Source organism: Pundamilia nyererei, unplaced genomic scaffold (genome assembly GCF_000239375.1).
Source record: "Pundamilia nyererei isolate P.nyererei 1_Seehausen unplaced genomic scaffold, PunNye1.0 scaffold00041, whole genome shotgun sequence".
Classification (NCBI taxonomy): domain Eukaryota; kingdom Metazoa; phylum Chordata; class Actinopteri; order Cichliformes; family Cichlidae; genus Pundamilia; species Pundamilia nyererei.
In genome coordinates this window covers 2,625,247-2,643,131 of record NW_005187442.1, presented here as the reverse complement: position 1 = coordinate 2,643,131, position 17,885 = coordinate 2,625,247, and the positions used below count along the sequence as shown (strand labels likewise).

At 42.5% G+C, this 17,885-nt stretch overlaps 1 protein-coding gene across 1 annotated transcript in view; it reads left to right on the top strand.

Annotated features, from left to right (window-relative positions):
- The window catches only part of fut8b (fucosyltransferase 8b (alpha (1,6) fucosyltransferase)), a 91,317-nt gene that overhangs the window by 35,706 nt on the left and 37,726 nt on the right, over positions 1–17,885 (top strand). The window contains exon 2 of the mRNA XM_005731124.1: positions 12,758–13,356. Coding sequence (XP_005731181.1) covers positions 13,154–13,356 — 203 coding nt within the window. The 5' untranslated portion in view covers positions 12,758–13,153. The remainder of the gene's footprint in view (positions 1–12,757; positions 13,357–17,885) is intronic.

Genomic DNA, 17,885 nt, shown 5'->3' with positions numbered 1-17,885 from the left:
ACACAACTACTTTCTCGCCTGAAAATATGTTAAAAGTTTATTTTGTGACCCAGAAAGATTAGTATGACTAATTTTAAAACTTAGTAGCGGCCGCCATTGCTGGAAACTGGAGTTTGGCTGGGCCGCGCTATGAATTCTGGGATATGGTAGTAATTTGGACAGCCTTCGGCGCGTCGCTGTGACGTAATCGGTCTACAAATGCGGCCTCAGGAGGATGCAGCCCATGAATTTGGACATGTCCAGAGTATAATCGCAGCCTTTGCGGTTAGAAAATTGCACTTGATCATGTCGCGATATTATCGCAAATGCGATATATCGTTCAGCCCTACTCGTTAATATCCAAAACCTCTCAATCCAAACACTGCTAAGTATTTTCTCGTCATTAAAAGAGGGTAAGAGTACTTTAACATTTTCAAACAACCCTCACCCAAAGCCAAGCAATTAAATGGGAAAACTCAGTGTAAGCTTACCCAAGTCTGCTCCAGGCAGGTCCCGCTTGGTTTGGGTTTAAATGTCAAGCTCTAACAAAAATCTGTAAAGATGAGGAAGAGGAAATGGAGTTAAAAGGAAACCAGCGAACAGAATAAAGCAAAAGGGAGTGAAGCGGGCAGTTGAAAGGGGGACAGTAGCACACCTGCAAAGAAGCAGTCAGGCAGGGGTAAGTCACAAAAACACCCAATCTCAGCTTGTCAATTATTAATTTTGGAGTCTGCTTTAGCATTTATTCATGCTGGCTTCCAGTCCATCACAGGGCCGATCCAGACAGGCCGATTCATGCAGTTGTTGGCAAATTTGAATTTTCATTTCATCTCACATGCGTGTCTTTGGAGAGCAGCAGGCAACCATCGAAGCTGTGAGAAACTCGGAAAGCGAACACGGAGGGTGAAGTCCTGACTATTCAGTTTGAATATCTGACAGATACGGTGTAATAAATTTAGGGAAGGGCGTTTCAATCCTGTCCCTTCCACACAAACACACCCGCAAGCAGAGAGACCTGTTCATGTTCAGTGCTTTTTTTTGTTTTTGTTTGTTTTTCTTCTTTAATAGCATGGTGTTTAGCAACGTATCAGAAATAATTCGAACTTTTTTAAACTCAGAAACAGAACTTTAGAATCGAGAGTGTGTCCTGGATCAAGGTGGTTAGCACCTAATTTCCTAATTAACCTAACTTCACACAGAACACCCAGGACACCAATTTATAGAACCACCTCGTTATTTTTGGGGCTCTGTATATATTTTTTTTATTTGAAAGTGGTTGGTATCCTCTATTTACATTGTTGCCACCTTTTGTCAGTTGTACCACCAGGCACTAGTAAAAACAACAGAAAGAGGAATATTTTAAGACGAGAAATAGTTGCGTGACCCATCCTTTATTAAAATCCATAAATCTCTAATGCAGGACTATTTAAAGTGGATTCCAGTCCAGACTTCATAAGACAGGAGACTATAATAAGCTATAAAGTTCTTCTTTTTTTTTCTAGGCTAAATGCCTGAATTTAAAAGGTAAACTTTGCTATATAAGCATGTCACATGTTACTGGTGATATGTCTTTTTTGCATTGTAGAGGATTTAAGGTCAAAGAGCAAAGTAGCTAAGAGGTGAAGACGAGAGGATGGAGGTAATGTAGCGGAGAGCGATGAATCTGTGGGAGCTATGTGTTACTGCTGTTTATAGAACTTCTTCTCTGTATTAGTCAGGACTCGGGCCCCTCGGGGAACATTTTTCATCTCTCCCTCTGTCTTGAGTCTACCACCGCCATCTTTCTTCTGATTACCACCTCCATGGATTCCTCTTTTCGTACCACACTCATTTTTATTTTCCCTCTTTGTCTTTCAATACAACTTTTTTTTTTTTCTTTAAATCTTGGTGTTCTTGCTGTCTGGGCATTCTTGTGCTGTTTACTTTCCCTCTTCTTTATTCTCAGTATTCCTCATCTGTTGTTGCCTAGATCTCGCTGTCTTTTTTTAAATTTATTTTTTATTTTTTTTAGCCAAAGCTCTTCGTTTTCTTGCTTTATCATTCAAGCCTTGGCTTCAGAAAAGGGCACTTTGGCTTGTGGAAGGGGGAACCACATTTGCCCTGAGCCATATATATAATGGGAGTTAACCACTGACCGTAAATTCTGTTGCAGAGGATGAGTGAGGTAGGAAATGTGCAGTGGTTGGGCACGCTGCTTATTGTGTTGAAAATGTAACTTATCGCACAAGAGACCGCCGAGGACCCTGTTCTCGTCAATCTAGGTTTTTATTGGAAGATTGCAATAGAAGACCAGAACAATTTTTCTCTCCCTCTCCCCCCTGTGGCTGGTGTCCCTTAACCGCTGATTTCCAACCTCAAACACCTTCTTCCTCTGTCTGTTCTCGCTGCAGTGACATTTCTTATTTTCTCCCTTTACTTTCTTCCAGGTCTTGTTACGTGGGCTGGTCACACATAAGGTCATTTCATCATGATTTTGTCTTTCTTTTTTTCTTCTGGTAGCAGATCAGAAAGACTGTTAAGAGTGTATAACTGAAGTCCTCCTTTTAGAGCACTTTTAAAACACCTTTTTTTCAACTATCAATTTAATTGTGACTTGATGGCAAGTTATAAGGAATGTCCCAGAGTGCGAGCCTGTCCACCCTGTCTCATTCCAAAGGTTTGATTGTATTCTGGGAAAAAATCCATATCTGGTAGATACGGACATATCATATTATGCATCGCTGCATATTCCGATGATAAAAATCAGGCAGTTGAGGACAGTGTAACTGTAGCTATGCACTCACTGTCGCTCTCTGTGTCCTCTTTATTACTCCTTCTCACCTTTCCTCTCTGGCCAAAGATTTTCTTCTATTATCCCCAGTTTTTTGTTTTTTTCCCCCCTCCACTCGCCTTTCTCCTGTGTATTCTGCCACTCATTAGACCACTTTGAAGTGACCGAATGAAGGTTGGCACCCTCTATATGGGGTCACTGCAGGCTCAGCCACCCTCCCTCACTGCCCCCATCACTTTAGCTCGTCCCCGGCACCCCAGGCTGTGAAAGGTCAGCCGTCATTGGGACTCATTATGAGTAACAGAAACTAGAACGGACAGTAGCTGTGTGTGTGGGTACCGGCAGCAGTATAGATCACGGTGGAGGTAAAGCACAGACCTTGAGCTTGTGCTTTTTTTTGCTGCTCATAAATAATGATGGTCATTATGCAAACCACTTAATTGTGGTATTCATAAAGTAAACAATCCATTTGTAGTTTCCCCTAATAAACACACACACTGAAACTTAATGCCCTTTATGCACCAACCATGATGTATATAGCTGCATGAGTGGCATTGATACTTGCTCTATCCCCGCCTTCTCTCAGACATATTCACAAATGCAATGCTGCAAAGCCAGTTCATCACCCTCACTGAAATGTTGAATTTACAATCATGTCCTTGACCACGTCTGGACCCCGAGATCCACCTTCAGTCGTCAGGAGACAGATTGGGTTGGCAGGCAGAGCACCCGCCCAGTTTCATTTGGGCATAAAACGTCATAAAACACAGGACTGATTGGTGGATTTTTACGGCTAATCATATGTCCCTGTGTCCCAATTAAAAGCCTGTTTGTATAAACCTCTGGCATAAACAAGCCCACACCCCATGAGGGCATGGGGTGTGGGTGTTTGAGAAGTCATGTTTGTGGGTACCTATCTTTTGTCACTATGTGAGCACCTGTGCATGTGTGAATGCGTGTGCTCGTGTATCCTGCTGTCAGCGAATTCTCCATAGAGATAACCTTGAAGGAGAGGCTGTGTGCTGAGCTCTGATACTGAATGCCAAGCTGCAGTGGGCTCAGTGGTTGTGTGGCTAGAACTTCTCTGAGACATTTAGCCACTTCTCTGAGATTTAATCCCAAACTTGCAATGAAGTGGGCTGCCAGAAGTGGTCTTGCTGCCTCCAAGTTATCATCAAAGCCCCTTTCAGACATATGCTGTGTTCCATGTTGGTTTTGTGTCATATAGTGTTTATATCTAAAGGATATATGGTTTGGTTTGGTTTGTAAAGACCTGTTTTAAACCCATGGACTTAGTAGTTTAGACTTGGAGTCAACTGCCTGAATAAGCACCCTGGACCTATTATCCCATACAAATTTGCAAATTACTGTCAATGTGGCTCAAGTGTGAATGTATGCAGTCACATTTACAACACTCTCAAGAATTGGGCTCTTTCCAGTAACCTGGAAATGTAAAAAAACGAGAATGTTTTTACGCATACGCATCAACCATTAGGGTTTCCATTCTATGCTATTAGCATGCTGTAACTGTAATGAATGAGTTTAACGGTGAGGTGGTGTTTTTTGGATGCTGGCAGTGGGGAACTATAATCACCAACAGGTGTAGCAAGAGCTGTACTTATATATCTCAGCCACTTAGGCAATGTTTTATGGCTTCAGGTCCACCATACATTATTCCTGTGAAGACTTTGTTATTTCGTCTTTGTGCTTTCAGCCTTTTTGATTAAACAAATTAAGTTGGGCTGGTTTTAGTAATGCTTGTTATTTGCTTTGTGTTCACAAAGTTTAGACCGAATCTTTGCTCCCGTGAGACCTGTTTAAGAAGATGATACACTATGCGTCACTATAAACTAAAAGCATAAAGCTCCTCAAACTAGACATTAACATATGTTCCAGCAAAAATACTTGGCAACAATAAAGTAAATAATATCCACCCTGTAGCGCAGTTGCTTGCTATGCCCAGTTTGAATTTAAGCCTTGATAATCAGCATCTTGGCCAGCAAAATAACAAACTGGAGAGTGGTAAATGGCAGAAGACAATTTTTCTTTTCTTTTTTTTCACCCAGATTTTGTATGGAGTCATTGTATTTGGTGACCCTTGGTTCTATGATGTTACTGTACTGTTATCTCTAAGACATCAGAGATCATAAATCAAACCTGTCATATGATAGGTGGCTGGATAGTAGATGTTACGTTGTATTATAAAATTTTATAAAACTAAAATATTAAATTATATGAAATACTTCTTGTTCAGATATTTCAGTATATCTTGATAATCTCCCAAGCACACTTACCAGCTGCTTTATTCAGTCCACCTTGGTGATACTGGGTTGGATCCCCTTATTTGCCTTCAGAACTGCATTAATTCTTCATGGCACAGATTCAACAAGCTGTTGGAAACATTCCTCAGAGATTTTGATACATATTCTTGTGATAGCATCACATAGTTGCCTTAGATTTGTTGGCTTCATATCCATGATACAAATCATCTGTCCCACCACATACCTAAAGTGCACGTTTGCACGGAGATCTGGTGACTGTGGATGCCATTTGAGTACAGGGAACACACTGTCATGTTCAGGAAACCACTTTTAGATGATCCGAGCTTTGTGACATGGTGTGCCGTCTTGCTTAAAGCAGTCATCGCAAGATGGGTACACTGTGGTCATAAGGGGATGGGCATTGTCAACAACAATATTCAGATAGGCTGCGGTGTGTAAACAATGCTCAGTTGGTACCAGAGGGTCCAAAGTGTGCCAAGGACACCAATACACCATCACCTGAACTGTTGATACAAGGCAGACGGGGCAATGTTTTCATGTTTTTACACCAATTTTTGGCCTGAACTTCACAGTAGATATCAAGATTTATCAGACCGCACAATGTTTTTTTGTTTTTTTTGTTTTTGCAATTTTCTGTTGTTAGTGGGACCCGTCAGTTTCCAATTCTTAACTGAAAGGAGTACCACACTGGGTGGTGTGGTCTTCTGCTGTTGGAGCCCATCTGTTTCGGGGTTCATATTCAGAAATGATCTTCTCCACACCATTGTTGTAATAAGTGGTGCAGCAAGAGCCGCACTTGTATATCTCATCCGTTACGGCTTTACTTGCGCAATGTTTTATGACTTCAGGTCCACCATAGATTATTGCTGCGAAGACTTTATTTTGTCGTTGTGCTTTTAGCTTTTTGTTGTAATAAGTGGCTGTATGAGTTACTGTCACCTTCCTATCAATTAGAAAAATCGTGACCATTTCCTAACTACTGACATCATCCAGAGAACTGCCGCTCATTGGATATCATGTCGTTTTCTGACCATTTTCTATTTCTATAGAGCAAAAAAATGTTTTGAAATACTCAGACCACCTGTCTGCCACGCTGAAAATCATATAAATCACCTTTCTTCCCATTCCAATACTTTGTTTGAACTTAAGCAGGTTTTCTTGACCAGATCTACGTGCATAAATGCATTGGTTTGCTGCCAGCACCCCCCCTTTTTTTTCTTTTTCTTTTTTAAAGCTACCGTGTTTCCTGCATGCAACTGCAGAAATTAAACTCTGTGTTGAAATGATCTCAGTGTATAATGCATTAGCTATGGGCTTTTCATGTATATAAAATGCATTACATTCATTTGCACATCATGCCCTTTCATCTTGCCAGTTCACCATCTAGCCGTTATTCTCCTCTTTCCCCACGCCAAGCTTTCACCCTGCCTTTTAGCTTAAGTTAATGGACTCCTGCACATTCTGCTTAGAAATGTTGTAAAGTAAACAGCAGCTCATGAAATATTCACCGCTCTCCTCTGTGTGGAGGTGTGTGTCTGCGTGTGCAGTCGGCTGTACTAAGCCGTGCGACTCCCACACACCCACTCAGAGTCACACGCATGCATATGAAACACAAGGGGCACCCCAAAAAGCTAAGGGTGTCTCCGTATCCTGGCTCTGAGCCAGCAGAGAAACGAGTGGGAGCACTATGGCGTTGAATGACTCATACATTTGCTGATATTCATACTGGCGGGGGGGAAAAAAGTCAAACTCAAAATTCAATCTCAATATTTAGTTGCAAATGGCTGAAAACAGGAGGACAAACATTTCAGGTTAGGATACTCTATCCAGTCGTTAAGCGATCACGTGACGAATCCTACTTCTGGGCCTAAAGTAGTCTGCGTTTAATATGGCTTTTGTGTTGTTAACATGTTTAATGTTTTTCTTCTATTTAATCTCAAAAAGCTACTAAAACAGTCAGTGATCACTGTTGACCTCCCTCGGCTTTTATTACCGCTAATCATTTATTTAAGCTCAGTTTTTAAAACCTTAGGATGTAACTGCCCAGCCCATGCAGCAGTATATGAATGACTAACCTCGTATTGTGGATGGATTATCTCAGTTGTTCTCCTAGCTGAAGTTTGGTCCTTTTACAGCATCCTGCCATGCGATTACATTTGTTCCTGACCACCAAGAACACTCACGTTAACTTTTATCGAGTGGAAAAAATGTTAGCTTGTTTATATTATGCTAACATAGCTGTGTCGCTAGCGGTCACGTAGCACATCATTATATACCAGCTAGCCAAACTTCAGTAACCCTACAAACATCACTGCTGTTTAGTTTTCTGTCTTCATTTATGCTGGAAGTGATAACAGAGCTGTACGTTTTAATTTGTTTCCAAAACCCCGCAGTCAGGACATGCTATATTGTATTTAGATAGAAGCTAGCGAGCTAACTTCCTGCTAACTTCTAACTCCGTTAAATGTCATAAATTTCGTTTTCATGGATGCCTGGATGTTAAACTCAATTGTTACACCTGGTAGAGCAGAACACTGATCATTTTATTAAAGATGAAAGACTTTAGACAGTTTTTCAACTCTCAGTAATGCCATAGTGATCGTTTGATATATGGACCTGCAGCGGAGTTTAGGCCCAGACGCGGCTAGTGACGTCAGACTTAACGACTGGATTGTATGTTATTCATAATCCTGAACCATGCTATTTCAACTGTTGCTGTTTCATTTTGGATCCTTTTTTAAGCAGGAAGGCACCAGTTTTTAAAATTCTGGCCCGATAATGTTTTTTAAATAACAGTTTGGCTGGTAGTTAGAGTTCCTTTTAAATAAGTTTGCATGTTGAATGGAATGGTGGGTGAAGCTCTTGTTACTCTCTCAAGTCTGACATTGAGACACCAAGGGTTTTATCTCCCACTTTGAGAATGAAGAACAAGGGACACAGTCTGTTCTAATGACAGAGCAGGGTTGTGAGCACACTGAATAATTCCTGGATAAGCACCAGCCAAAGATAAATGTCATTGTTTGGCACTGTGATATTAGCAGACATTAATGGTAGTCTGATAAATACCATTCCCTGATTCTTTTACTCATTTTACATTTGATGTATTTATACAATACTTAAAATGTGTCAACCCTACGACTCCACTACATATATCGTCCTTCCCATGTAAACAGGAAGCCTAAGGAATCAAAGGTCGCTGGACTACACCTCAACACCAGCTGACAAAATAATCAGAAAGGCTGCTCTACAGCGTTTGGAAGGAAACCATAAGAAACCAGTGCAGCTTTGTGCTTTTCTTTCTTTATTTTTTAAAAGGCTGCTTCTCCAACAACAGCTTGTTCACTTGCTGGAGGATAAATAATGGTTAAAAATTGACGCCAGTGCTGCTACATCTGTGCCGTCCAAACACCAGCAAGAATGCCCCCTGCTTTGTGCTCGTAAGCTGATATGGAGAATCGCGTGTCTCCAACCGGCGATATGCTGGGATGGAAAATTCACAGTTCTGTTGAATACGTTGACAGTATCAGCAGAAAATACATCTTCTTTTCAATCATAGGTCACATTTAGATTCATCTGTCAAAGAGATATTTCTGCATCAGAGCTATGAATGTGTAAATGGCTTTTCCACTTACATTTTTTTCCCCCCATCGGCATTCTTTCACTGCTGCTCTGCATTTGTTCCTTATCCTCTTCTACCTGTCTGTTTTCTAGACACATGCATCATATCTCCCTGCCACCGCGCTATAAACCACAGCACAAACACAATCTGCTATATGTCCTCCTCAGGGTTGCCCTAGCAACACACACCAATGCATCTCCTCCGCCAACAAAACGATAAGTTACTATCTATAGCCGTATAGGTGACTCTCTTAGAGTTGTCCTCGAAGTAGAGTGGTTGTGTTGGCGTAATAGAAGCCGTCCTAAGCAGAGCCGCATGCATAATTCAGTAGTGGACCTCATCCCGGCGCTTATTGTCTGGAGACCGGAGGCCGTTGATAAGAGATAACCTCTGCTGCAGCCTTAGTCACTCGGAAGAATCACCAGCAGGAGTGAAAACGGGTCAACTCTGCTGACCCCTCGGGCTTCTTTATGTTGCCACAGCACAGTGACATTTTGTGACAGGTCTGACAGTCCACCCTGCAGTGCCACATGTACCACACCAGCCTTGACCGTGAAGGGCATAGTGAGAGAATGATGATGTTTGAAACCCAAGGTCACAAGGAAGATTTGGAGCATGTAGGTGGCGCAGACCAAGGTTCTGTTTATGAGCAGCACTTATTCCTTCCACTCATAAAATTGTAGGACTTCACATTCAGGCCGAAGCAGCCACGTATTTCATTTTGTCTGTAGTTGCTAAAACCTGACAACTCTGGGGGGGGGGGGTTCTACTGTACTTGGTGGGATAGGGAGGAGGGGTTTGGGGGAAGGAAGCGGAACAAAGAAGAGGCACGAAATGGCCAACTTCTCTAAAATCTCATTGTCAGCATATCTGTCAACCAGTCCAGCTTAAAAATGATTGTGCCACAGTGGGGAACTTTCATTTATTTAACTGACTATTATAATTTCCATTATTTATGTACCCCCCATTTGACTCAAGGGCAGATGTGAGAGGTTTGCAAAAATGCAAAAATCTTCAGTGCTTGGCTCGAATCAGCTATATTTCTAGTAACATATTTCACTGACAGATCTTCATCAGTGGAATAAATTATATCAAAAGTATCATAGTAGAAAACATTTTCTCTTTAATCAGGCCACATTCTGCATATTGAATAGATATCTCCTCATTCATTTAATTAGAAGAGTCATTGTATGTGATTCTCTTTTCCTTTGACATTTCATCACAGCCAAAGCTAAGCTGTAAGGCACAATGAAAAGGATTTGTTAAACCTTCCTCATTCATTTTATGGAGACATTGACAGGATTTGATAATTGTCATAATGTGCAGTTAGTAAAGATGGATTTAATATAAGGAGATAGAATTAACCAATAATCCTTTAGGTTTTCAACCTCTTAATGAGTATTTCTATTTTATGTTGTTTGTTTTGTTTTGTTTTTTTTGGTTTAACTGCAAGTGGTTGATCCAAGGTTGTGTTATTTAACATCTAGACACCTTGTGTTCTCAGTGACATGGCTGATTTTTCTCACTTTCAGCATTTAGAGAGCTTAATAACCTCATTGACATACTGAGATCTAGCCCATAAGTGAATGGATATTAGCTCACGAAAAAGTGGAGCTCACACTGAGGTGGGTTGCAAAGCAGCTTGCAGATATGGAGTGAGAGACAAGATGTTAAATCATGCAGCATATCTGAGATTGCCAAGAAGAATAAATGAGCCATGGGCTGATCTGCCAGTAAAGTGGCTGAGCTTGACTTTGTGGCTTTCCATTACTAACTTTAGTCATTAGTGCAGAAGATTATTGTGCTTGGTTTTCATATATGATATACCGTGTACACTACACGGCCGTGCAGTAGACTGGTGACCCATCAAAGGTGCTCCTTGTCTGTCATCCTATGAGAGAACAAGGACAAGATTCCCTATTTGATCCCAAGAGGAGACAGAAATCCCTTTTGGAGCTGCATCAAGAAAGGCATCCAGTGTGGAAATCCACCAAATCATGTGACAACCCCCTTCTGAATAAGGGGGCAGCCGAAAGTAGCTTAAAGTGATAAAGAGGACTTGCACAGCATAACGTTTTCAGACTTAGTATGTCTAGTACGAGTGACGATTTAGGGATAGGTCTGTTCCCCATAATTCAACGCGGTATTCTCTTCATTTGCCAGTCCCTGCTGATGAATAACCTTTTCTGTGAAGTCTCCACTTTATATCACACTTTCTCTGTCAAATATTTTTGATGCCTGGCTCAAGCCAGTACTGGTGACCTCTCAGACTTCAGAGGGCTTCATCCAGAGCCACAGAATAGCTTATACAGCTGTTTTTTGAAGTGCTGTTAGTGATTGTCATGAAGATGAATTTAATCTTTTTTTTTTTTAATTTATTGTGTGTGTATATGTGTATTTTGTCCTTTTTTAGCGTTTCATTATCTTGACTGATACCACTTCACTAGTTGGTGTCCCAGTAAGCCCATTTCCTTATGTTAATTTCCCCAAAGTTCTCTTATTATACCGGTTAAAATATTACTAGCTCAGCTTAACTCTTTTTTTTTTTTTTGTATAAGTAGAACCAATAGCTAGAAATTTTATCTCAGAATTTTCTCATATCCGATTTGGCAGCAGTTGCCTGTCTCATCCGGCAGTTTCGCATTTATCAGTTTTAGTCTGCTGCACACGAACCTCATTATATTCCCTCAAACACAGTGACAAGGGTTTATGCAGCCTGGCTTTTAGTAAAGTCCCAGTCGTGCATTAGCTGGTGGAGTGCTATCCTCTCGCACCTCTTATTTTCCATAATAAAACACAGCTCAGCAAATCTGTGTTGCCGCATGCATAAAGGAGAGCCACCCTTGTGTCAGCCCAGGTTAGTCACTAAAGGAGCACCGGCAAAGAAGGAATGTCTGCTCAGATTTTAATAATCCCACATCATTTGGTGAGGAATGAAGATGAATTGTTTGCAGCTCGTTGTTTCAGAGATCTCAGCTGTTGCATTCTGGGCAGTTTGCGCCACTGAAGCATGAACAGCTTCTATAGCACTGCAACATGGCACCATTAGTGGCCTACATATCAGCTATGCTGCTATGGCATACATGGTTAGTTACTCTTAACCTACTTCCATGCTGCCAGGCGAACTCCAGCAGGAACGTTTTCTTCTATCTTGAAAAGCTCAGAACAAGAAACACCAGAGACATCGTGACGTTGTCAATCAACCCCATCCCACCAGCTCCGCTCACATAAAGACTAAGATGCTTGGCATTACTCCAGCACACTCAGTACAGTCAGAGATGTTAGCGCACACACACATTCACTTGGATGAACTGTACACGCACGCGTATCTGCCAGTCTTCATCCCATCACAGGACTAGTCTCTATTGCGTGGCAGGGCTTTGTTGGGGAGTTGACAGCGAAGGTTGCTTCATAAACCCGGCGCGCGTCCATCAAAATCTCCCCCGCTGCTTTGAGAATGAAGGGAAGTGATGATCCAGGGATTTTTTTTTTCTCTGCCCTATTAACTCACTGTATCACCTTGGCAGTGTTGTATTCTGTTAAATGTCGGATTTAGTTGTGCTTTAACTAAGATCGAGGAAGAGCGTGTTTGAAGGGCGGTTGTAGGTGAATTAGTGGTTGTGTCCGGTTCGTGAAATAAAAATGTCTTCGCATAGAGGCTTCTGTGTGTCGACTTCGTGCATGTTGAAGAAGTGACTGTTGACAGACTGGAATATGTGTGCGTCCCTGTCCTGCCTCGACAGCAGTGCAGCATAGCTTAGGGATTGCACATCGCTACGTATATGCAAATTGCAGTGTCACACTGATCAATCCTGTAGGCTGCTGAGACAGGGTTATGTCAGGACTAGTCAGCAGCATCTTGGCTGTCTGTCTGCCAGTCTGTTTGTCTGACCTGTTCCACACTGTTTCTGTATTGCACTCTTCAGTTGGATGCTTTGCTCTCCGCTTCTCCTCTTCAGGAATACTTCTGCCAAGTTGACCTACTTGGCAAACTATTCAGTGGCTGTAATTTGCTTCTGTTTCCCTATTAAGCACAGAATGTATTTGCAAATCAAAACTTTGTGCAACAAGTTTAACTAAGTCCAGTGTCTTTCTTTTATTCTACAGGATGCAACTTGAATAAAACATATCCTGTGGGAGTGGAAGGACACAGAAAGGTGGTGTTGGACGACCTTGTCAACAGGGATCTGGGTGGAGGAGAGAAGATACCAATCAGGCTGTGAAAACTCAGACTTTTGAGCATATTAGCCAATCATGCTTTAGCACAGAGGAGAGGCTGGTTTATTGGCGGAGAAGCACCCACTGTATTTTTACCAAACACTCCTTGGTCATAAACAGACACATTTCCCATCTGTCATTTCCCATACCTGCCGAGATGTCAATGCCACTGTGGCATTTGTGGTGACAGAGCACAAAGTGCGTGTGCGCATCCGGCTGGGAGGCCGGCGGTTCGGTGGGTGTACAGGCACACCTAGAGGCATTTTTGGGTCGCGTTGCTGAAACATGCGGCCCTGGGCGGGTTCATGGCGTTGGATTACCCTGGTGCTTTTGGCCTGGGGAACACTCCTCTTCTACATTGGTGGTCACTTGGTGAGGGACAGCGAGCATCCGGAGCGGTCCAGCCGGGAGCTCTCCAAGATCTTGGCCAAGTTGGAGCGACTCAAGCAGCAGAACGAGGACCTGCGGCGCATGGCCGAATCGCTCAGGTAAACTGCATGTTTACTTACTCGCATGCTACAATTAACCGTTAATATTTCTTTTCAGTTTAAGTCCCTTTACTTGCACATGAGTACTGGTTGTGTCTTTCTTGATTGAATTATTATCCACCGTCTTCTTTTTCCTTTTCTGAAGATGTTCTGTAGTATCAAAGCAAAGCTAGGGTAGAGTTTGTCATTTTGATCTGTATTTGTAGGTTTTTTTAAAAGTTTTTTTTAATATGGATCTATTCCCAGAGTTTTGTTACTACTAAATCTAGAGATCAGATGTATTGCATCTCTTGCTTTGCCTCTTACGTAAACTTTTGAGTTGATAAAAGTTCTGTTGTGCAATGCTTCCTTCCTCCTGTCCAGCAATGAGCACACAGTCTAGATTCCTGGTGGCCCAATCAGTAGTTTTCCAAATGAATGAATGTGGCAATGAAATGATTGTTTCTTAACAATTTATGGAACTTTAAGCAGCATCTGTCTAAATCAGCATCTTGCGTCTGGCTTAAAATTAAAATGCTTGAGTTGGGTTTTATCAGCTGATCAGTGTTCAGTTTCAAAGCTCATCACGGGTGTTGCAGATGCTGCCTGTGACAGACAGATGGATGGTCTGTCGCACACCTCAGCAGATTTTGTTGTGTCATTTTGGAAGACAATAGCACATTGTACGAGCCCATTAACCACACAGCGTCTTTCGCACATTCACTCTATGTGTAATAGAGAGACAGATGGTTCTGCTCTTATCGCCGCATGCCGCCGATGTTTCTATGCACACATAAAGTCTACGCCTGTGCATGGGTGCCTGTGACTGCGCATGCATGTGGGCGGGAAGTGGTAGCGCGATCCAGTGTGTGCCATATTAATAGGGAACTTCAGATGTTGCCATTGCTGCTCCTCTGTGATATTCCGATTCACTTTGATGCGGGGCCCTCATCGGTGTACACAAACACACGCGTGCACATTGCTTCAGACAGCTGGTCCCTGATTAAATCCCTTGCTTTTGTAATTATTCAAAATTGGCTTTAAAACAAAGGTGGAATTCATGGCATAAAAAACAAGTGCAGCTTTCAGTCGGCCAGTGTCCAGATGGGTCCCCGGCACACTGCACGCTTGTTGCTTGTTATTGAGTTCGGTTGTTGATCTGGGACTGAGGCCTCCGCAGTTGTTTACTGGGGCACTGCTACAGGGCCTTCACAAGTCCCTCTAAGCTTCTGCTAAGTATCCAGCACAGCAAGCCAAAAGCGGGCAACGGGCTTTCTGAGGTCAAGCTTTATGAGCTATCGACAGTAACAGCGGTTGGTTTGTCTTGTTCACGTCGTTGTCTCTTTGTGCATGTGTGTGCTTGTGTGCGTCTGCGTAATAGTCAGATACAGGTCCAAGAGAGAACTCCAGCACCTCACCCCGCCGTCTCTCTCTTATCCCTATATGAGAGCTCTAATAGACGCAAAAAGGCTGTTAGTGAGCTGCCCGTCATCCCTGCCACAGCCTCTTACTTCTCTGTTCATTGCCTCCTCTTGTTCCTCGTTTCACTCCTCCTTCACCTACAACCCTCCCTCCTCGTCCTCCTTCTCCTCTGCCTCATTCTCCTACCAAACTGCTGACAGGGGTATGGCACGGAGCCAGACTCTATCCCGCAGGTTGTCACAGAATGACTGACTATGTAACAAGTCACTAGCTCACTGATCGACTAGCGGAACGCGTGCCTAACCCAATTCGCAGTTTTACACGTTCTGCAGATTTGGTCCGAGAACATGAATCTCTGAATCTTGTACAAGAACCTGAGCCAATCCTTTTAAAGTACCTAACTATCACATTAGTGCGCTCATTTTTCACGAGTGGCCTCAAACCCATAAAACCGGCGTTATTGCACATTTTGCTGAATAGAAACCCACTGCACTGACACTGATGTATAGTTCAGAGTAGAATTTAACTCGGTTACTGTCATCGCACCGCAGCAGAACTTGATAGATGTGTTATGTATTATCAGGCATTGTGGTGCATTAATTATATACCTGAAGGGATCTTGTTTACATTGTCTCATTCTCTTTGTAATAGAGAGTGAAGCGGCAGCAGTTTGCACGGGATATTGATTTTCTTGATCACAAATTAGGAAAGTCGCTGAGATGACAAAAAATGCTCAGTTCTACAACCTTTTCTCTGCACGCTTTTTACAAAGTTTTGCTGAACTCTTCATTTCTGAAATGGAATTGTCATATAAAATTAATCAATCAGCACTTAGGTTCAAATTAGTATCACCTGGCTGGCCTACCGATCGAGTACAGCAATTCGGTTATTCAGGCCACTCCTGTGCAATTTGAGTGACAGGCAGCGTGCCAGCCTACCAATCGCCCAGTAGCATTAATGAGAGGTGAGCACGAGGTCAAGTTGCTCGGTCTGTCTGGCTCCACCCTCTCTGCAGCTGCTTGTCACCTCAGGCGTGAAGCCAGTGCTCCTGTGGAGACGGTGACACGCGCCAGCCCGATGGTCTGACATCGGAGAGAACGAGGAGCGAGAGTGACAGCTGGGCTGAGCGATGAGGACCTGATCAATTCCCCCAGGCATGCCAGCAGAGGGAGGGAGGGGACAATGCAGAGAAGGAGAAGAGGATGGAAGCATGATGGATGGCGTGAGGACTGCGCTAAGTAAAGAGCAGCAAGGAAGAAATGAAAAATGAGGACAGAGGGGATGAGAAGGGTTGCCGAGACCACAGTCATTGCCTTAATCTGCTTTAAATGTTATTTAAGCCTACCCCAGTGCTAACAGGCTGAGATATACAATCAAATACTAGACGCTAAAACGGGCAGTTCTCTAAATTTATCTTCGATAAACAGTTCAGTGTTTCAGGTGACCCAGTGCATGTAGTGTCCATGATTCAAAGCAGATACAAGAAATTATTTGCATACACAACAACATGTGGCCCTGATCTAGGACAGAAAAGGGCACGATTTAGACAAATTGTCTTTACAGGCTTTGGTAAAATTGTCTTTTAATGGTATAGGCCATTGGCCATTAGACCTCAATTACTTGCCTTCTGCGTGTCCTTGTTTGTTATTTAGCTTCTGGCTACATTAGGTTGTAAAATCTACACAGTGCTTTTTTGCATACATTTGCCTCATATGTCGCTACCTTTTATGTTCAATAGAAATTTGATCTCTAGAACAGATATCTTTTCTGTGAGGCTACTGTTCTCTCGTGTGAAAAGGGACAGTAAGAAGATCTACCTATGCTGTGATTTAAGAGTTTAAGAGTGCAAGCGCACCGAGCAGACGCTGCTGCCGTTTACAGACCTGAACTCCCATCGACCCGGCCGTCGCTCAGGCCCAGCGAGAGATGGTCTACTACCATAGACACTAGCTCCATTGTTGAAGCTGTCTGGGGTCTGGACATCTCTGTCAAGTAGGACTCAGAGCAGAGCTGGCTCGCCCTGGATATGCTGAGGCGTTGAAGCATGCGAGGCAAAAATGCACCATTCAGAATCAGTTTACTTGGATGAACAGTGACTCAGTGGATGCAGCAAAGGAAAGAGGCAGAAAATGTAACTAATATGCCACGGGGTTGAAATATATTATGCAAAATTGCAAAACATCTACGCATATAACGTCAGCAAATAATACTGTAAATGGTGATGGCATTTATCTGTTTTTAAAAACAAATGTTGAACACTGGTCGCAGTTTTCATGGTAAGAACAGGCTTTTCCACCAATTTGTAGTATGCACTACGCTTGTATTGTTGTCGTTTATTAGCTTGACTTATTAGAGTCAAGTGACTTAAGATGTTTGAATTCCCAGGAAAGGCTGGAACATGTCAGTTGAGCCTTAAAAGCTTGTGATAATTGAGATGTATATAAGCAAGGAAAATCGTGTTCATCTTTACATCCCTAAACCATCGAGATTTCTTCATCTCTCCATCCCTATGCATGGCATTTCTTGGTTAGCATCTTGGTTGACTTAAAAAGTAAACCTCAGGATTATTTAATCTTACTGCTCTACCCGTGTCTGATAACCCTGTGAACTCCATGGTTACCAAGTGCAAGAGGCAGTGGAGCGATAGCTATGGCAACAGTTCACAGATAAACTGGGTTGGAAGAAAGTGGGTTGAATGTTCAACCTCACCTGCTTTCCAGTTCAGTACTCAGAAATTGCAGGGCAGATCAACCCCTGCTTTCACAGCTTTGTCTTTCATTCCTCTGCTGTTTCCCCTCTACTTCACATACCACCTCCCCTGACTCAGTTTTTTCTCTCCTGCTACTTCTCCTGTATTGTTTGATTAAGATGCTGTTGAATCCAGCTGCTTTGTCTAGTCTCTATTTTAGATCCTCAAGAGATTCTTTTTTTTCCTGCATACAGAATCTTGGTTGGAGATACTTATGTTGAATCCACACTGTAGCGCTGTTAAAAATCCACTCATTGAGGCATTTAATATATGGAACATGAATTAAGGTTTTGCAGAATATATGACGTTAATTTGTTCATCAGTTTGGACATGTGACAATTAAATGGTAAATGGCCTGTATTTGTATAACGCTTTACTA